Raw genomic sequence first — 23,104 nt, 5'->3', positions numbered from 1 at the left:
CCCAACAATAGAGATGTACGTCAATTTTGATGTTAAATATTCCATTACAGATCCTCGACCCTGGCATGATCAACATTGAAGGATGAAAGGACGAACAGTGTTTCTCGGAGAACAAGGCGAGGAGAGCAGCCAACACTGAAGAGGGACCGAAAACAATCAACCCTAGAGGAAGTTTCGTCGACAGAGAGATCAAATATGGTGAGTGACTTGCATCCACTGACCTCATATCAATATACTCGGGGAAACATGCACCTCATCCGTAGCGTAAATAATTTTCTTATGATAAGGGTCGTTTACTCTGATCCTACGCAACAGTTCAAGCCATAAAAGTAGCAGAAATCCAATTGCCGGGAATTCGAAAGAAAGGAAGAAAGATATTTATTTTTCAACGACTTATGTTCTCTAAAAGCAAAAAAAAAACAATTTACTTGTACAAAATCATAGCGTAGATTTAAACATAAAAAATTAATTAAAGATAAAATCATGAAATCAACTCACTTACTCGTCGTGAGCAATAAACTAACAGGCCAATATAACAAAAGGGTTCCATTACACAAAGTTAAAAAAAAGAAAAGTATATCATACACAGTGTTCCAAAGATTATAATTAGTTCCAGTATAATAACTATGCGTAGCATTACAGCCCATCAATTACCCAGCGACATATCAAAAAGAACAGACCCAATGAAGAAGAAGCTTCAGGAATTGCATTAAGTGACAAGATGAAAAGAACAAACAACTAAAGAAATATAAGAGATATACACTTTTCTTCTCGTAACCAAATAAGTTATAATGAGGCAGTAAGTAATCAATAATACAATTTTGCCTTCAACGATTTCAGAAACCGAATATTTTTAACTTCATCTGGTAACTGGTGGAATATGGGATGAACAGATTTTATGTTCATCTATGGGAATGCTATGGCTGCAGTCTTTTATGAATGGACATTGCCTAAAGTATCATATCTATTCTAGATATAAGTCGTAGCTTTGAAGATATAGAAAACGAGCGGTTAATCGGAGAAATATGCCTTAAATTAATATACATAGTGACCCATGCACTTCATGCGTAGCGCAAATAATTTTCTGACGATAATGGTCGTTCACATTGATCCTTTGCAACAGTAGATGCTACAAAATCTGAAACAATATTAATTCTAATTGCCGGGAACGCGAGATGGACACAGTTTTTGTTCATCTTTAGGGCTTCAAAACAGTTTAAAAAAATGAATCTCATAGATATTCGTGGTGATAGCTTTGGTAGCTTTGAAGATTTACAGAACGAGCGTATTCATTAAGAATTTTGCCGAATGGAGACTTTTTTGGTATTCACTCTTTCAATTTCATCGTAAGTTTATTGATAGAGAATGTACTTAGATTATCTACTGCATATGAAGATGTAACTCGACCGACGTCATGTTTCGATATCTCCGTCTGCCATCCTAGTCAGGGTATGCGCCCATTATGAAAAAAATCGATCTCTCTCGTAAAGCACTAGTAATTTCCCGAAAAAAACCTTCAAGCGTGATTTTGTCTCGAAAACTCAACATTAGAAACCATAGAAAATACTGGAGGATAATATAGTCCAATGTTACTTATTTTCTCAAAAAAAGAAAGGGATTTTGATTGTTTATTCACGCACAAGGATTCAGAATGAAAATTTTCGAAATTATATTTTCCAAAATAAAATAAGAATGAAAAATGGCGTCAGTGATCCATATATCATTACATTCACAGTCTCATTCCCTTCTTTCTCGAGCACAAGGAAAGAACAGAATGGTGATAAAAATGAAATATCACAAAACTTGGGCCACTTGGGTGAAATATCGTCGATTTAATACAATAACCTTCCACCAAACCTTTTTGAAACTCAGGCCCGAGGTCTTATAAATCTCCCTTTCATCTCAGTCATGATCATGGGCCAGGTTAATCATTGCAGAAAGCAAGTTAAATAATTTACCGCGACGAAAATGATTTACCGTAATTAAAAGACGTAATTTTTCTCATCTCTTATTTCCCTTTGATATTGATTCTGAGGTGATGATGAAAAGTTGAACGAAATAAAAGAACTATCATTTTTTTTTCGGGAAGAAACTGCTCCTCGGTATTCATCACTGATAATGATCAAAAAGAAGAATTATAGTTTTAATTTACGAATCAATTCTTAAAGTTTGCTCAGCCTCGTGAAAATTAATGGTGGGTCAGTGAAAGGTGTAGGGGTCAACGGTTGCAATTAATTTGCCTGCACTACGACAAATAGTTTTCACGATGATAGTGAATGATTGTCCTCGAATCCTTCAAGATTATTTTATAAATATGTCACATTAGTAGGATGAAAAGGACGTGAAAGAGCAGTAGCCTTCCAAAACGGCCTATATGCTTCTAAAACTGCCTTTCACGCTGATGTATTTCAGGGGCGTGTGTTATGGTCTTTCATGACAATAACCGCACAGTTGCAATGAAAAATACACAACAAAAAAAAAAACAAAAAATACATACCCAAGTCATACTTGAGAATGACGCCTCAGCGTCGAAACGCGTCGTACCAATAAATAATTTCCAGTGAAAATTTACCAAGGTTGTGCATTTTTCATTTCAACATGGATTTTCACAAAGTTAAAGTCAAATCGATTGATTTCAACGGTACAGTTGAAAAAAGGAATGACTGTGAGAAATGGATGTTAGGAGGGCTTTGATAGCACCTATCCCTTATAAAGATAATAAAATGGTAGAGGAATAATTGCACACTATCCAATTAAAATCCGTTTAGAGATTACTGCTAAAAGTTTGCAGTTAGAAGCCACAATAGGAGGCAGAGTCAGCTACCGAAACGTTGGACACGGCCGTTGCCGACTCCATTCTAGACTCAGCAACTTCATTTCAATCGTTCATGATTGACCGATGGTCGAAGGTCAAGTAGTTGTGAAAACTACCAACAACTAATGCTGTAATTGATCATCAACCATGGACCACCACGTATACTTACACTATAGGTAATCCGTAGTAATCGATGACCCTCTACGATAACTCACAATTTATATCAATGACCGATTCTCGTAATACAACTGCATCGAATACATTTATTTTCAAATCTCGCTGAATGAAAAATACCGTATCTGACGTGATTCGGTAAAATAAATATATAAATAATATAATAATAATAATTCGGTAAAATTTATTCGGTATTCGGTAATTTCGGTAAATCCGAATAAATATTTGACATAATGAAAGCTCCTGTCTATTTCCACGCTTATTTCTTTCAACCGACCAAGGTTTATCCATAATGCCATTATCAATAACTAGAAAATGTTCCAAACCTGGGTCGGTTGAAATAGATAAGCGTGAAAAGCCGGCCTCGGTGGCGATGGGGAGCAGTCCTTCCCTGCCAATTCTTAGGTCGCGGGTTCGAATCCCGCCTGGATAGGTGGTCCCTATCCAGGACGTGTATGTTTGCGCCTTCCTTTGTTAATTCCTCCGTTGTAAAGGCCTAAATGTGCTTTTTACGGGGAACTTAGAAATAAAAAATAAAATAAAAATAAATAAATACATAAATAAAAATAGACATGCACTTTTCGGTGAGCAAAATCGCTCCAGAGAAAAATTTACTACAACCTTTGAGGTGATGTGCTGACTTAAACTAGCGTTTAGGAAGTTTTGTAGGACCTATGGTCTAACTACTCGATCCAGATGCATGCTCAGGCGGCGGTCGTTCACTACGCCCCCAGAAGAGATCCTGTTCTCTTCCTGGGGCTGAGAGAAGTACCTACAAGCCCCGCGGACCGCCCTGTTTACAATGCGCTCTGTGCACCACGGAGACTGAAAAGTGATGCGCTCTCGTCGAGATATGGGAGGCAACAGTCCGCGAGGGACGGGTCCGGGTTGGATTGGCGGGGAAGGGCGGGGGGTTGCGGCGGGGAAAATAAATGCGAGGAGTCCGTTCAAGTTGGGAGGAAGAGGAGGGACTCAAAGCAGGACGGAGTCGGAGAGAGAAAGAGATTCGTTGAGATATGGGCAGGCGACGCGTCGCGGCAATTGTGGGCAGACGGCTTCCGACTGTTCCCGGGCGTAATGAAAGGCAGGGCTGCATTCCCTACGAGTCCTCCCCTTCCCTTATTCCGCAGCCTCCCTCCCTTTGAGGAGGAGGGGGAGTGGCGTGAAGCAGGCCGGATGGAATTCTTTCCCATCTCAACTCCCTCGTACGCACACCCACATCAGGGCCAACGCCACCTCTCGAAGACCACTGAGCGCGATAGATTCGGCCGCCACAAAGAATACACAAAAAAATATACTTGCACTCTATCGTGCTTCTAAAATAAAAGTTTTGGTCTTGCTACGAACAGTTAGTCTTTTTTCACACTTATTGTAGGTACGTAATAAGGGGCGGATCCAGGGTTTCTTTCTGGGGGGGGGGCACAAGTAAGGCCGTATCCAGGATTTTGTCCTGGGGGGGGGGGGGCACAAGGATACCTCATAATACAAAACGAACGCAATGATAATGCATTAAAAATCTTGCGTATTTTTAAGGGTCTGGCGGGGGGGGGGGGTACTCCCATGCCCCCCCCTAGATACGCATATGTACATAATTACACTCTGCTGTACTCTACGGATCAGAATGTTGGGTAACAAAAAATAATGTGAAAGATCAGTGAAAGGATACACAAGATTGGACAAATTGAGAAATACTCAAATAAGAGATGAACTGGGTGTCCAGGCAGGTAATGATAAATTACAAGGATACAAACACTGGTGAAAGGAACATATACTTCGAATGCCAAACGAAAGAATTCCAAAACAAACAATGGTATATCAACCAATTAGCAAGAGAAGTATAGGGAGACGAAAAAGATGGTAATGTGGAGCCGGAACAGGCTTAGTAGCCTAATCCTGGAAGGAAGACGAAGAAGTACATAATTATTTGGACCATTTTTTTTATTAAATCGATATCTTTTAAAATTGAACCATTATAACGCACCTCCAGCGACAAAGAATACATAAAACAATAAAAAAACGTGCACTTTTTCTCACTTCTTAGAATATAAGGTCGGACCTATTTCGAAATTTTACCCTTTTTCACAATAACGTGAATAATTAGTTGTATACGTTTAGATATTAAGTCGAACTCTTTTAAAATTGGGGCATTATAACGCGTCTCCAGCTCTTTAAGCGCCCTCCCAGCACCTCGTTACATCAGAGTCAAAACATCTCTTTGAAGACCACTGAGCGCGATAGACACGGTCGCGACAAAGAATACGTAAAACAATAAAAAATACTTGCTCATTTCCACACTTCTCAAAATAAAAAAATAGACCTAATCCGAAATCAAGCAATTTTTTGCACTCGCAGTAAATAATAAGCTGAGCCAGTTTCGATATTTAGAGAAGCCCTTTTAAAATTTGGCAAAAGCGTGATAGATTGAGCCGCGGCAAAGAGGCTTAATACATAAAATAACAAAAAGATTACTTTCACACCCCTTCAAATAAAAGGTTTGGATCCATTCCGAACTCTAGCATCCTTTTTAACGCTTACCGTAAATAATTAGTTGGGTCAGTTTCGATATTCTGTCAAACTCTTTTTAAAATTGAGGTATCATTATGCGCAGCTAGCTCTTTGCGCCCTCGAATTTACCTATTTCATCAGAACTAACGGTGTGGTCCCGAGGACTAATGCGTGCAATACATTCGGCCGCGACAAAGTGCGTTAAACAAAAGAAAATACTTGTCACTTTTCACAGTTCTTAATACAAAAGATTGGAACTATTTCGCACTTTTTTACAGTCACTGTAAATAATTAGTTGAACCAGCTTCGATGTTCAGTGAAACTCTCTTAAAATTGAGGCATTATAATGCGTATCCATCTCTTTGTGCAAAATCAATCGCACGCAGGTGTAATGCATATAACAAAAATAATAATTATGTCACTTTTCCACGCTTCAATGACTAAAAGGTTGGACCTGTTTACAACTCATGCACTTTTTTACGCTTACCATAAATAATTAATTGGACCAGTTTCGATATTTGGTCGTATAATTTTGAAATTGAAGCATTTTAATTCTTTGCTGCCCACCCTACCATCCGCTGCATCTGGGCCGACGCCCCCTCCCGAGGACTACTGTTCGCGATAGATTCGGTAGCGACCAAGAATACATAAAACGACAACAAAGAATACTTTCACTTTTTCACACTTATTAAAATACAAGGTTTGGACCCATTCCTCACTCTTGCACTTTTTTTTACACTTGCCTCAAATAATTACTTGGACCAGTTTCGATATTTCGTGAAAATCTTTTTAAATTGAAGCATTATTAAACAAAAACAAAAAAGATTTCATTTTCTCACACTTCTTAGAATAATGAGGTCGGACCTGTTTCAAACTCTGGCACTTTTTTACACTTGCAGTGCATAATTAGTTGGACCAGATTGATTTAAAAAAATGAAAACTATATTACGCGCCTCTCGCTCTTTGCGTGCACGTAAGCGATTAGAATTTAAATTCATGACGCGGATGGATTACTTTTTTTGGCTAATTCTAGCTTTTAAAAAAGAGACAGCATTACTACCAACGGTGATAAAAAAGAGATCGAACTAAGTTAAGAAGTATCTTATGAATTCTACCCCTCAATCCAAGCACAAAACACACTCTCATAATTTATACGAAGAAATTTTAATCTCTTTGATGAAGTTGAAAAATTAATCCTACCGATTACAATTTGGGATCTGCACTGACCACACCCAGCATCCCTGGGACCTCAATGAGAATCTTTCGCCCTACTCGCATCATTCAGAGAGCATTATAATCCTTGGATAGTCCAGAGGCTGCGAGAGCGTGACGTTCACCACATTATGAATGGCGTCGTTCAGAAGATGCATCGAAAGATTTCACGATGTGCTCCCCGCGAAAACACAGCGTTAATGGACTAGGCGTGTCACTAGGAGAATGTAGCGGACTAAGAATCGACACCTCAAGGCCTTTTGCTGTTTATCTCAACTAAGTGCCCTTAACTACTCAAGGGGTTGAGATGTTAAAAGAACGGACCTCGTTGCATCATCAGAGTATGACATATCATCTACAATAACCAGATTCTCACGCAGAGGTTGTCACAGTAATTACGATAAATACAAATGATAATGCGTTGACAATGGCAGTATGTGAAGACATCTTGGTGGGTCAAGTAGATATATTTGGGTGAAAAGTTACTATTAGTTTTGAATTTTAACAAGTATCACGTGTTACGGATCTGTTGCTTAGATGAAGACAATTTACGGAACGTTGGCCAGCAATATTTACAGGGAAAATCCTTTATTATGGATACGACGAAATCTCGTATATATTTAAATATCACAATGATCCCCTGAGATTCGTTATTAGCGAGTTTTACTGTACATGTGAAGATACGACAAAGGCCCTCGATTTCAGACACCGATGGCTTAATTCAGAAGTCAAATGATAATTTGCAAAATTTAAAGGTATTCATTTTACTAATATTTCATGATTTACCTTTTTAACTCGAATAAGAAAAGTAAATTGGAGAAGGAGGGTCATCCTTAATTTTTTTACAGGCAGGAGACCATCTCGACTGCCGGAAAGCTGAATAAAAAATGGAGGGGAAAAAAATAATACTACGAAAATAATCTCCGTATCCACTGGTCTCCATGGGAACTGCCTGGGTGAAGTAGATACATTTGAGCGAAAATTTACAATTGGTTCTCAATTTTTACAATGCTAGATTCAATTTCCACAAAATTAAAACTCGAGCGCCTCGTATAAATGTGAAGATGCGATTACAGAATCGGACATCGATAACTCAATTCAGAAGTCTTGCCGTCAAAGAAGCTCCTCAAAAGGTATAGATCATTATTTGATTAATCTTTCCAGTGATAACTTCTTTTATCAAACCCAAATAAGAAATGCACATCAGAGAGAGGCCCATCGTTCATTTTTTTACGGAAGACCATCTCGAGTTCGCGGGTGTCGGAAAGATGAATAAAAAACAGGTCAAGAAGATTCATTTGAGTGAAAAGTTACTATTGGTTTTCAATTTTAACAGGGGTATACTCAATTTCCACAAAATTAAAACGAGAGCCCATACCTGCCCGTGCCAAAATACCATTACATCCTTCGATTTCAGGCACCGATGGCTTAATCCAGATGTTTTATAGCCAAATGACAGTCTCCATAATGAAAAGATCATTATTGAACATATTTATTTATTTATTTATTATCAAATTCCCCGTAAACAGCACATGACGGCCTTTTACAACGAGGGTTTCCAATATTAACAAAGTACAACACAAAAATCCATGCCCTGGATAGGGATCACCTACCCAGGCGGGATTCGAACCCACGACCTACGGTTTGGCAGGCGAGGACTTTTCCCCACCGCCACCGAGGCCGGCAAAGACCACCATTATATAAAGACCACCATTTTATTAATATTTCATAATGAACGGATTGTTATTTTTACATATAACTCAAATAAGAAATGCACATTAGAAGGGTGATCATCGTTCATTTTTTTACGGGCGATAGTCTCGAGTTCGCGACTGCCGGAAAGATGAATAAAAAACCGGAGGAAAGGAAAAAAAAAGAGTTTGACGAAAATAAGCTCCCGTATCCACTGGGCTCCATGGGGACCGCCTCTCCTCCTTCTCGAAACCATCAGGAACCCTCTCCCGTCTCAATCCTCCACACGCTGCCCTCCCCACACCCTCCCCACTCCGGGAATTATCTTTCCATCTAGCACCCCATCCCACCTCCAACACGCGAACTCCCCATCCCCCTCCCTTTCTCTCTCTCTCTCTTCTCTCTCTCCTTGTCTCAAGACCGCTTTCGCTCACTTCCTTTCCCGTGAAAAAAATATCCGCGAACCGGTCGCCCACAAAAAAACGCTTTATATTCCAGCGCGGCCGCACCGCACTCATACCACCCGACGACCATCCCTCGCTGAGCTGGCTAAAGGTATAAACGGGGTAGGAGGATATGAAGACGGAGCAGAAAAAATAAAGGAAATCGAAACACTCCACACACAGAAGAAGAAGAAGAGGAAGAAGAAACGTCCCCAGCACACACACGTTTTCCTTCTCTCTCTCTTTAAGGGAGAGGAAAGAAAGAAGTAGAAGTACCATAAGCAGTAGCAGGCAGTGGCGGATACAGAAAAAACTCAAGGGGGGAGGGGGCGCAACATATCTTGAGTTGTCTTTACTTTTATCGTAATAAAAGATGATCAAGTCACAGGCAAAGTATATGAAAATTTTATTTAAAGTGATTATAAACATGTAAAAGACAATGCCATCTTATGATATGAAAAGTTACAATTGTGGTTTTGCAATGTTCGGCAATACAGGCGGACCCGCAAGGGGGGGGGGGGCGCGCCCCCTGCGCCCCCCATCTGTATCCGCCACTGGTAGCAGGTGGAGGATATGACTGAGCACAAAAAAGAAAAAGAAAATGAATATTCAACACAAAGAAGAGGAGGAAGAAACGTCATCAGAAAACACTAGTATTCCTTCTCTCTCTCAGGGAAGAGAGTAAGAAAAAGTAGCAACAGGAGGGTATGAAGATAGAACGCACGAGAAAAAGAAAATGAATACTCCCCAAAGAAAAAGAGGAAAAAGAAACTTAAACGTAGTAGAAGGATATGAAGAGTGAGCACAAAAAGAAAGGGAACACTCCACACAAAGAGGAAGAAACGCGAAAGGGAGAGGAAACGCAATAAAAGATACCCTAAGTTGTATGTTGCACAAAAGTTTAATTGACCAACACAGGTTTCGACATGTGCACTATGTCATTTTCAAAATTTTTAATCAAAATTTTGTGGAACATACAACTCAGTGTATTTTTTATTATGCTTCCTGTCACCAAGTCCCGCCAAATATCGCCACCCAGCCTTAATTTGGTAAACGGGTTAGTTGGATAGGTAGTAGGACGGAGCACGAAAAAAGAAAAGAAAATGTCTACGAAGAAGAAAAAGAGGAAGAAATGTCTTCAGCACACACATTCCTTGTTTCTCTCGCGGAGGGGAGAGAAAGAAAGATGCAGGAGGATATGAAGACGGAGGACAAAATGATGAATACTCCGCAACAGTGGTGTAGCGAGAGATATGCTTTGGTGGGATGAGGGCGCAATCCCCCCTAGAAAACGGGGAGTTCAAGAAAATTTTTGAAAAATAACATGCCTGAAAATGCATTTACCATCACGTTGGCGCTTATAATTTAACTTTAAGCAGAGGCAGTTTTTTTATTATTATAGTATTCTACCGATTAAGGTAGGTTTCCATGGAGTGTTCAAGAAGTGATCTGGAAGCCTCCCTTTCCTTCCAGCACTGCCTTCTTTAATTCACTGTAAGGCCTAATCCCTTTCAATCTATCTAAAAATCCTATTCTTTTCCTTCCCCTCCCTCGTTTCCCTAACATTCTACCCTCTAACACCTTTTTCAACATCCCCTCCCCTCTAAGCACTAACTCCATCCATACCTTCTGTCTCCTCCGTATCTCATCTAAAAGCTGCCTCTCCTCGCCAACCATATCCAGCACTTCGTCGTTCCTTTTCCTCTCTCTTCTGAGGCTTTGGGGGGGGGGGATACATCTCCCCTTCCCCCCCAAATAGTTACGCCACTGCTCCACAAAGATGAAGAGAAAGAAACGACTTCAACACACACTCGTATTCCTTCTCTCTCCCAGGGACGAGAGAAAGAAGAAGAAGTAGCAACAGCAGGAGAATATGAAGACGAAACACAAAAAAAAAGAAATTGAATACTCAACACAAAGAAAAAAGGTAAGAAACGGCACACATTCGTATTCCCTTTCTCTCAGGGAGGAGGGAAAGAAGAAGGAGTAGCAACAGCAGCAGCAGCGAAAGAAGGGACTATGGGAGGAGGAGGTCCTTTAATGGCAACTGGCATAACCAGCGGAGTTTGCGCGCGCAAGGAGTCCGAGCTGGGAATGAATAACGATGATTTAAGTAAATTAATACAGTCCCGGGTGGAGGGAAGATCCCACCGCCGTACGTACGAACCCAAGCGGAGGAGAGAACGAAGGTTAAAAAATACAATACACAGCTCAGACTCCACTTCTCTCGCTTACCGGTCGCTCTACCGTATTGTATCTCAACATTCCTGATCGCATGGCTTACGGAGTGAAACGTCTTACACCGTTTTATAACATAATTATACACCGGATTATTATTAATTTTATTATTTTCACATAATATTAATGTATACCAATTATCACATTACTGGATTAGCTTATTACAACGCACATAATTTCAAACACGATCGGTATGAACAAGGACATGTTTACGACAGGCAACGGGGAAGCTTAAGTGGATGAAAATTCACCATGTTTTTCGGTATTTTCTTTGAAGTTGTGTGATTTGTTAAAAATCTATAGTACGCCTTTAGTAAACCTTTAGCAAGTGCGAATATTACTGACCCAAAATCCAGCCAAAGCTATGGCAACTCTAGCCAAAGTAATGGCATAACTGCAAGGTTTTTAGGGTATTACTCAGCAGCTATATGAATCAGCTTCAATATTAATTCAATCCTGTGTTTCTAAAGAAATTCTTTTGAAACGAATATATGTCTCGTTACTGAAGCACAAATATTAATCATCATTCTAATTTAACGATCACAAAAGGAAAATTTGCCTTCAAGAATTATTTTTATTTTGGCTTCCTCCAACTTGACATACCAACAGCAAAGGTTTTAAATGAAGGAATATATTCTGGATAGTATAATTTCATTACATCTCTGATATCAAAAAAAACATTTTGTGGAAGCTCTCTGAATACACTGCCATATCTGACGAAATAGCATAATCTGAGCAGCTGCCGTTTGCGCAAACTGTATTTTAATACGATATAGACTTATAATAATTCCCCATTTTAAATATACCGGGACTAGCCACGTTGATAACTTTACGGAATCACTCGTTATGCCCAAATTGTGCGAAAATTTATTTCTTGTCTGGTATCGTAGGTAGCTCGATACAGCACTCGACCGGATATCGGGGGGTCCGGGATCGAATCCCGGTCAAGGTGAATGATTATTTCTCTGTGAAATTTTCGTACAATTATTCCCCATGTTTTATCCACTTTCTCCACTTCAAGATCGATTTGTTAAAAAAATATAAGGCGGAAAAGCAGGAATTCGTTTTCACGCTAAGTTGAATAATTCGTTCTACGGTCAGTACATCTACGTACAAAAGAGAGGAAATTAGCTTTGCAAAGGACCCCCTTAAGTAAGGAGATCCGGGGAGGCAGGATCTCGCCGTTGCATGAAAGGCGAGAAAGAAAGTAAAAGAAAATACAATCCGCCTCTCCGATTGCCCTTCGTTTCTCCATCTGCTTACTGTTTGCCGCACCAACAGTTCACATTCTACAATTCCCGGCCGCATGATTATGGTTTCACGAGCGTTTAAGGAGATTCTAAAGAGGCAAAGCGAAATATCACAAATACTGGATTCTGCCATTTTTTCACTTGAAGTTAACCACAGCCAGGATTTTGGGCTCTCTGGTCCAACGAGCAGACCGTATACAAACTATTCAACACTATATGTTCGCTAAAAGCAGATTTTGACAGGGTGCGTGGCATTTGGGCATAAATACCGAAAATTGCCAAATTTTCCAGATATAATTTTTACAGTTCCAAAGGAAATATTGATTTTTTTAAACTCTTGGTGACTAGTGAGAACACCTTGTGATCACGAAGAAAACATTTTATGTAATTTTTAGAGATTACAGAAATACAAAATCGACAACACTAAGACAATTTGACTTCAACGACTTTAATTTGAAGGTGAATGATGTTGATGAATCAGGATTAATCTGGCTGAGAGCACGAGAAGAATTAAAAAGATTTGACTTGTTGGCATTTAATGTATTGACACCAATGTGAATTCCAGCGTTGGAAAACCTAAGTCCGACAATTCGAAATATTCATTTTTAACGCGCCAATTTAGCGGAGTTTTATCTTATTAGAAGGTGCTGCGACTGCATTAGTTCCATTACCATCTTTCAGCACTCAGAACTATCTGAAGATATGGCCAGCATAGGCCACGAAACGTCATCTTGAAAACGACTTCGACGCTGCTAACCCTTAGCGCTGAAATGATGAGTCTAGCTAGTCATAAACTTCCGATGCTGAATCGCGTAATGAAAAAAGTAGCTAATCATCATATTTTCATAAATTTAGCACTATTTAACTGATTAGGGGAAAAGTAAAAATATTTTGAAATTTTAGCAATGGTAAAATATCCATCATGAAAATAATGAACTCGTATTTGATAAAATATGATGCGTTGGAAGGAATAAAATGATTTTACACGAGTAGCAACAGTTGTGTTCTCGATGTTTAATAATCACTATTGATTTAACTGCTCTAAGTTTATTACAAACTAAAAAAATATCACCACAAACCATTCCATTTAAAAAGAGCCACAAAAATAATAAATAGAGGATAGGAGCACGATATTAAAAAATAATTGAAGTGAAATGGGTTGAGATGCTAATCACAGCTTTTCTCGTAAATTGTACCCATAATGCGCACAAGTATTATTTACCCCACATTCAATCCACCGCACTTGCCTCTTCAAACTCAATTAGCTTGATAAAATAAGGAGAAAATGTAAGACTTTGTACCGCAACATAAATGAAAATATTTCCGTAGAGGAAGGATCTCTCCATAGAATATACGACTGTACAAGGAGGTGATTATAGTAAGCGGGTGAAAATACGTATAATCCACGTATTAAATGCGTCGGCAGATTTCCATACTGCTCCCTGCTGAGGCTGTGGTACCGCAGAATTTGCCGAATCAACCATAAACCTCAACAGCAATGGAAAAAAAAATATCCGCCACCTTTGAAATTCCGATGAGGCCGAGGGTGATTCCTTATATTTCACACAGCGGGTTGTTGAAAAAAAAACTTGAAAAAGACATGCGGTCTATCAAACACGTGAGATAGCAAGTTTCTAAAAAAAACTTGCTAATTTAAATAACCCAAGAGGTGTTTTCCGTATCATTAGGAAGCTACTCTTTACAACAAATACACGACACCTCTTGCAAAGTCAAATGAGAAAATAATAGCGCTTTATTTAGACGAATAATTCAAGCATTTATCGCACCGGCAATAATTGCGTAACGTCTTATTTTGGCATGTGATTTTGAGAAAATTAAATGCAGATGCATTCGTCGAATAAACTGTCAGGGGAAGTAACAGCTGATTACTAGTACTACGAGTAAGGTAATTTGCAGCATTAAGAAATAGTGACGACATTCAAAAGCGGAAAATTTCTTGGATACACACCAATTCAAATATAATAGAGAATTTTTCTCTGAGTTTGAAAAAAATTTTATACCGGTATAATTATAGCCAGTCAAATTTACAATTTAGTGGGCGGTGAGACTGTAGAGGAGAGGTAAGAGTGTTATCATCTCCAGGATGTGTATTTGTTCTCTGGCCTCGATTTCATAACTGGCTTTCAAGCTTCGGAAATATTGGAGAGATCATAAAGCACTGGAAATTACAAGAAGATTATTAAATTTTTCGATCAATATTGCTTAAATTTTAGCGAAAATTACAAAATTTAGCCACAGAAAAAAATAAAATCCATCAAATGTCAGAAATTAGACCGAAAAGGATACTTAGAGACCAAAACTTACTCAACCAGCAAACCCTCCATTTCACTCTTTCTCGTTTCAAATGCAAAAGAAAAATTTTTGATCATTTTTGTTGGAATATTTTGCAAAAATTGGAAAAGTAAGCCGCATAAAAGACCGAAAATTGGACAAAATTCAGTAATCAAACCGAAAACGATACTAAGAGAGTTATTATTTTATATTGAATTATATATATCCTCCGGTTAAACGAACTAGACGGTTTCGACATCTCACTCAACCAGCGAATCCTCCAATTCAGTCATCCTCGAGCCATTTTCGCCTTTTTCTCCTTCCCATCTCACGGTAGCTCCTCCTTCCTTCTCCTCCTATTATCCAGCCCCCTTGAGAAACGTGATTTATAGCCCGGATCGAATTCGCATGACTCCGAAAGCGGGCCTTCCCGAGACCGCCATCCCCCGGGCGGAGACGGCACGGGTTCCCGAGGGACCACCGCTCGCTCCACCGGTCTTCGCCGCCGCGTCGCGGCGTGGGGTTCCGCAGGGTTCACCGCGGGGACCGGTCGGATTTTTCCGCGAGGATGGACCACCGCCCGTGCGGATGGAACCAAAACTCTCGGGCCGACCACGCCAGAGGCCCCCCTCTGCGCACCGCACCTCCGGCATCTCATTCGGATGGAGGTTTTTCTCTCCGTTGGGGAATGACGGGGCCGTGCCCACTTCCCCGGTCTCCGAAGACGACAAGACAAGACGCCCATCGACCGCAACACAAACCAACTCTTCCCTCCCCGCTGAGAAATCATATCCTCCACCCTTTAGGGTTCACGTGTACGTGAGTGCGTACAATATTTTTTTATATTGTATTATATCTTTCCTTCGGTTATACGAACTAGACGGTTTCGACATCTCGTGACCGCCTTCCTATTCACAAAACGTCCGACTACCTACCTCCGTCAAACGTTAAGTTTCCCCTGGTATATTTATCTTTCCTCTGCCTCCACCACGGGTGTGCCCTCTCGACTTCAGGGGCCTGAAAGTAAATATTAACGTAAGTAACCAGTATCAATACCATATAAACCAGAAGAAATTATCCCACGTTGAGAATAATAATATAAATAAAGAGTATAAGCAGCTCTAAAAAAAGACGAAAAGCTCAACCAAATATTAAAACCCAACTTCAGCTGACAAATATATAAAATAAAGTGGTTTTGAAAATACAATGCCGCAAAACGATATTTTTTTAAATCGGCAACTGGCGATTACGGACTCCAATATCGGAACGATAACTATCAAGTTATTGGACCCGATAAATGTATCACGATAAAATATATCCCACGCTTTGTGATTAAAAATTGCGTACCGATATAACATCACGGTATATCATCCAATATAATACAATACATCATATTTATCGGGCGGCGGGCACAATATTCTTACTGCTACTATCGGGCCACATATCACGACTTATATCGCATAACCACCGATCGCCAATGGTCAAACCTCAATAAATGATTATCGATGAATTTATGTAAGTATTTCTCTCAATTCGGGATCAATTTTTTTTTATTTTTAGCGAAAATTGGAAACGTTAGAAATAGTAATGGGATAAGTCTTTTGCAACCTGAAGTAAAATTCACCTGGAGCGTGTTAATTGCGTAATTCATGGGATGAGTTAGCTCTCGGTTCCTCACCCACTTCATCCCCCACCCTGCCTCTGCTGGTCGAAGACCCATCTAAACAGGGAAATCCTTAACCTCCCCTAATCCTTCCTCCTCTATCCCTTGACTCCCAACTCTTTCCCAACAGTTATAATCCTTATTGCCACACCGGACTTGATATAAACGGAGATGGATGCATGATTAATGCACATGACGATGTAACTATATTATGAAACCTGGGTCGTGCTTTTTCAATTATAATAGTGAGCCTAACAAATATTATTCGCACATTTTCCATGAAGAAATTTTTTCACACAGCCTGCCTGAAATGCCTGATTGAATTCCTGATTTAATGCCTGATTTAATTCCTGATCTAATGCTTGATTTGATGCCTGATTTAATGCCTAAAATAATGCATGATCTAATTCCTGATTTTATGCCTTAAGGCCGTTTTACACGGTACACGGAATTGCGCAATCTGACGTACGTGCGAAGGCGCAATCAAAATAGCGTCGTGTAAAGCGGTGAATTGCTAGAACACATGCGAGAATGCGTGGATGCGAGACGGCAAAATAGCCCCTGTCCTAATTTCGTTCATGCATTCGCGCAATTCCACGCCATTTTTAGAAATTAATGCAGCTCTTACCTGCGCAATTCCGTGCCCCGTGTAAAACGGCCTTAGAGCTTCAATTACATTTTTGTTATTATTTCGATATGCAGTTCGCCAAAGCCTAATGGAGAACACCGGGAGGGATTCAAAAAACTTGATGGGCAGGGTTTCGGCAGGTTTTGGGATAAAGAGAGACGGACGTTTGAGCGGGAGAAGAAGGGAAGGGAGGTAGGTATTTGAAAAAAGTCGCCGACTCGTCCGCCCAGCTTAACCCCCACCGCGGCCCCGGCTGGATCGGTACAAGACGCAACCGCGAGACCACTTTTCATTCGAAATAACAATGTTAGTCGAGGGGTTACGCCCATGAGACTGAACGAAGAGATGAAAAAAAAAGAAATTTAAAAAAGCATCATATCGAGTTACACGCTGAGGCGCTTGACTCGCATACATTCTTTCCTTACATCAAGGCTTTAGGAGAAAAATAAATAAATAAACAGCAAACGCGGCGGGACACAAGTTGTTCCCACCCCATATACAGGTGGCACTGGGGTGATCGGTGGGTTTTTCGGCATCGCCACGAAAGGGACCTCTCCCTCTCTCTTTTAGAAGCGCGTAAAACTAATTACGGTCGAGAAAACTAGCTGTAAAAATGGCACTGGCCGCGAGATGAAAGGATATAATTCAATTTATGCGAGCCTACGTTTGAAATATATATAGCCCGTGCGTTGGTGAAGGTAACTTTTAACGAAGTGTGAAATATTAAGAACGAACGTTATGATGGATGACTTTTTCCAAAAAACTTCATTATCCTCTACGTTGAATCTTTGTCATATTTTCCTTTCTGATAAGTCAATCCCCGCAATATTTTACATTGCAAACTCGAAAATCAATTATTCTCATGGGGATTGAATATTTTTAAAGAGAGAAAACAGTAAAAATGATCCAACTAAAAAAATGCTTTGATCATTAGGAAATATTTGAGTCATTGCGCTGACTGATAATGATTCTGAGACTAACTCACAGGCACTTAAACACTGGCAAAATCATAACGTTAATAAAATTGCTAGTAAAATAATCAAGTAAAATTCACTGTGCGTATAACCTGGTATTACTAAATGTGAAGATTCGAAAAGAATTAATGCTTGAGCAAAGGAGCTATGACAGTAACTTCAAAACTAACACGTTCTAATTAATTACAATTTATATTAATTAGGACAAGGTTCCTACTAAAACTTCAGAATTGGAAATTGGTAAAACCTCATATGAATAATAAAAGGCACCCGGGAATAAGTCAAGAGAATTACATAATTAATTACTTTCTTTACTCATTTATCTCAATTACCCCCGAAAACAGCACAGTGAGGCCTTTACATCGCAAGAGATAACAATCAACAACAGACGACTATATATATCCATATCCTTGAAGAGGCAACCTATCCAGGCGGGACTCGAACCCGCGACCTTCGGTATGGTAGGCAAGGAATATCCTAGCCATTACCGAGGCCGACAAATTGACAGACAAATTGGCCGCAATACAAATAGAGTTTTAAACTTCAATGAGCCTCTTAAAGTATCTATATACAATGGAACCCACTTCCGGCCACTCACTTCCTCATACAAATGTTTGACTAGATATGACAAAAAGTCATTTAATTGAGCCCTCTAAAATCGCCCGAAACGCTTGGAATAATTGTCGAAGCACTAACTTTTTAATCTACTACAGTATTTCCAACTGCCTTTATGCCTTCAAATTATGGGGGCATGTGGGGGTTAAAAAAACATTAATTTTTCGAAAATGTCATTTCTCGAACTTAGACAACGTTTTACGTCGAGATACCAATTTTCAGATCGATCGGAGAACTTTTAATTCGGGCAAAATCGCGCAGTTTAAGTCTATTTCGTGAATTATTATCTCAACAACGGAGGGAGAGACGAAGTAGCCTCACAGATAAAGACCAGAAAAGGCCGCAATTGAGCGAAAGCAAGTGCTTCGATTCAGGGGCACAGCTAGGAATTAAGGCTAGGGGGGGTTTCAGGCGCAACTAATACTGGGAGGCTTGGGAGCATTGCATACCCGACAGGGTATGCGGCAGGTGCGGAGACCTTCCGCCGGAAAAAAAAATTAGCAAATGTATTCTAGCAATTCACCGCTTAAACGAGAATATTTGAAGTGTGATGTCGCACGTACGTTAGATTGTGCAAGCACATGACCCGTGAAAAACGGGAAATATAACTTTTTCTCAGGAACTACGTAGATATTTCCATAGACTAGGCACGCAGCTAGGAATTAAGGCTAGGGGGGTGTAAGGAGCAATTGATACTGGTGGTATCCATTACGGGAATTGCGATGGCCCTTCTCCAGAAAATGTTTAACATATATGGTTCAAAATGGTGATTTTTACGGTCTTCTGAGGGATATTTTATTAATCCTCACACTTTTCTATAAGAAATATTAATCCAATTAAGTATAATAGATTTAACTTAAAAATTTCTGTGAGCTCTGGGGGGGGGGTTTATCCCCAAACCCCCCCCCCCCTCGCTGCGCCACTGCTCGTATTAATTTCGTCAACACTCGCGCACCAATCCGAAAATGGAATACTAAACAATGAAGAGGGATTGAGCGGACGAGATTCGTTTTATCAAACCCATGCATCGGTTTCGTGCAATGAGAATCGCAAGCAGTGTAAACGAGAAAATGATTAATGCGCGGTCCAACATGATACTTCAAATGTAGTGCGTGCGCGTCACGTGACCATGGAAAAATCTCGGCAGACGCAAGGGGTCTTCCGTTCGGACGATGACAACTGCCCTCCCATCTCGGACGTGGTTTAAATTTCTCGCTCCCGAAACCTCTTTAACAAGCTGTCACGGAACTTGGGTGGCCCCATCCGATGCAGATAGCATTCCTGATCGATAAATTAATTTTTTGGCCCTGATAGTACGCAAATTAAAAAATTGCGTGACAACCAAATCCGATTCTGGCTTCCCCGTTTCGATTATCTTGTATCTCACGACTTGTCGTTTGTGTGCTTATTTTATTTTTTTGCGTTCCTAATAAGAAACACGCATATTTAAGATGGATCGCGTTTGATTTATTAAGGGATCTTGGGTCTCTTAACAGCGGGGGAATCCTTCCCACGACCGAAAATAATGCGAACTCAGGAGTGAAGGTATACTCGTTGTTAAAATACCTTTCTTGCGGGGAAAGTAACGGTAAAAAAAAACAATTTGACAAGATTTAGAAATCTGACGCCATAAATTTATGGTATATAATTATTAAGTTTGACAGAGTTCACATTACAGAATAACAATGGAAATAAAGTGTGATCATCAGGTAGCACAGAAGACTTCCGATTCATCGAATTCTCAAGCATCCAGTGAGAAAATTATCCACGTCCTTTCGAGAAAAAATGTCGAAAATTAGCTTCCTACATTCAAGGCAATATTCTGACAAAATTGTGGAGGTAGCTTGAAATATTTTGCATTTGTACACATGCATATAGGTAAATAGTGTGATAAAAATATTGTTTTTGAAGATATTAAATCAATATGCAGTCATACATGAATGTATCAACACGAATGAAGACAATGTTAGTTATTGGCACAGGTCACTTTTTGACTCGCAGTAAGCCACATTACGAGTATTATCAAATTCAAGTTAGGAATGTAGGAAGGAAGTTCCTTTCTCGCAGTAACCCGCGATTTCTTCCAAGAAATAAAATGGAAAGTAGAAATAAAATCGCTTTCGAGGATTATAAATGGAGTTTCACTTATATTTAAATACTAGGGATATGCGTACACAATATGCCAATCATTTCTTAAATGAATTAATGAAATTCAGCTTTATCTAAAAAATTGTTTCACAGAGTTGCCTAGGAATGTGGATCCTCGTTTATTTTGATTATTCGAACTCCACTTCCATAACATATTTAGACATACCACAATTACTTCAATTTTATCACGCAACCTAGGTAAAGAAATAGATCCATTCTTGAGACTTCTTAAAGACATTAAACTATTGGCAGGGACCGATCTATTGACATATGATGGACTTTTATCGAGGACTTCATAAATTAAATAGGGGCTTAATGAAGCTAATGGAGAATAAGCCTTCCGTCATCTCCCCCATATACCGACCAACTCCGTTCAAATGTACGTAACTCATGAATCAATATATTCTGTTTGTTTCTAAAAACAGCTCATTGTGAACGATTCGTTTACGAAAGAAATGAACGAGACAGGTCTATCGTGCATCCCCCTCTTCCCAGACTTGAAGTTAAGTCCCCGCCCTCCGTTCCCGCGAAAACCGTCCCCAAGTCGCCCACGCGTCGTCTGCCGCGTGCGTGACGTCCACGGATGTACCCCCTCGTCCGTTCACATCCACTCCCTGCAACGGGAAGGTTTTAGAAAAGATTTGGAGAGGGATAAGGAAGGGTGCGCCCAAGATGGCGGGGAGAAAAACGAGCGAAACGTCGACGGAAATGCATCGATCCTTTGACGGGTAGGAGTAGGAGTGTCCCAAATGTACTCGAAGTCGGGTATTTTAGTTCCCGAGAGCACAGATTGGTGGATTTCTGATTCACGTAGGCAGTGGTAGTTCGCCGAAAACCGGATTTCGCCCAGCGTCAATGATAGCCCATAGTCTATGGATGTCTATAATGTTTCTGCACTTAGCTAAAACAGATTCCCAAAACATATTTAGACATTCCTTATTTACTTCAATTTAATCACGCAACCTAGATAATGATATATATCCATTCTTGAGACTTCTTAAGGACATTAAACTATTGATAGTGACATATCTATTGACATCTGATGGACTTTTATTGAGGACTTCATAAAAAAAGTATTGCTAAACGCCGCGAACGGAATCAGTTGCCGCCACAACGGGACTATCCTACATGGGCAACTACCATGCCATTCAAATGCGATAGCTGGAAAAGTTATAATATTAGATAGTGCTTTTTGTTATGTTTAAATTTAAGCAGAGGGACCCAGTAATTTATTTAGTAGACGTATATTGGTAGTCTCCCTCCCTCAAAGACTTCCCTCTTCAATTCATAATAAGGCCTACTCCCTTTCACTCTATATCAAAATCCTATACTCTTCTCTCCTCTCCCTCGCTCACCTAATATTCTAACCTCTAACACTGTTTTCAACATCCCCTCCATACTAAGTACTCGCTCAGACCATACCTTCTGTCTCCTCCGTATCTCACCTATAAGCTGCCTCTCCTCATTTTATGTACTATGGGTGATCAAAAAACTCGAATTGCAAATGGAGAGGCGTCACTTACGCTCTCAAACGATATTTGACCTTCTGCATTGTAGAAAATTATTCAAAGACCATGCAGATGAATCGTGGTAACAAACATTTTTGAAAATTTCAATTAGAAAATAAGTAATAATACCGAGCATAAATTCCCTGGAGGAAATAAATTATAACTATAAAATTCTCTATTTCTCATTGCTTTCTCTTAGGTGTATTCTAAATACACTCCCATTGGGGTAAAATAATCCAAGAAAATAGACACCGCAAATTCGATCTTCAAGTGCATGGAATAACACACAACAATAGCGAAAGTCAAACTTTGTCCAAGGGAATACGTGGCGCCACTGGATTCGTGGATTTCGTTTTTCGACCCACAGTACGAGTGGATGAGAATGGAGAAGGTGCGGCAGCACAGAGTAGATATATATCCCTACTCTGTGGTTATAGGGAGACGATTGTGCGAGTGACGGGTGAGGAGGGGAAATGGCGGCGGAGGGATTAGGATGAGACAGGATAGATTGTGGTAGCGAGTAATGAGGCGCGAGGGGGTCTGATGAAGCCTTTGATAGAGGGGAGGGTACCTCAGGCAGGAAAACGAGGAGGCAACAGACTGAACTGCAGTTGGGGGACGAAGATGAGCAGGCGATGTGGAAGAGTAGCATCCAGCGGTAGACCAACTGCGAGACCCATACCTCCCTATCGATCGATCTTTTTTTGGTGACAGACTTAACTTTTGAACTTTAAACCCTGGACCATTAAACCTTCGCAATTTTTACGTCGTGCCAAATTAAAATTCCAAAAATTTTAAAACATGCATTTTGCAATAAAAATGACGTATTTTATGTTATTTTAAATAGTTTTCTCCAGCCCCTAGCATAAAAATTATATTTTATTTATTAAATTTTAAAATCATATTGTATTAAATTATATTAAATACCGGCCGATATTTTTCCGGCG

The 23,104-nt window shown here is 39.9% G+C and overlaps 1 protein-coding gene across 1 annotated transcript in view; it reads left to right on the top strand.

The window, feature by feature from the left end:
* LOC124159243 overlaps positions 1-23,104 on the top strand; it is a 438,003-nt gene that overhangs the window by 50,508 nt on the left and 364,391 nt on the right. The window contains exon 2 of the mRNA XM_046534918.1: positions 51-198. Coding sequence (XP_046390874.1) covers positions 196-198 — 3 coding nt within the window. The 5' untranslated portion in view covers positions 51-195. The remainder of the gene's footprint in view (positions 1-50; positions 199-23,104) is intronic.

The sequence above is a fragment of the Ischnura elegans genome, chromosome 5 (assembly GCF_921293095.1).
Source record: "Ischnura elegans chromosome 5, ioIscEleg1.1, whole genome shotgun sequence".
Taxonomy (NCBI): Eukaryota; Metazoa; Arthropoda; class Insecta; order Odonata; family Coenagrionidae; genus Ischnura; species Ischnura elegans.
Note: the sequence above shows the minus strand (reverse complement) of the source record. Positions and strands in the feature narration are given on the sequence as shown.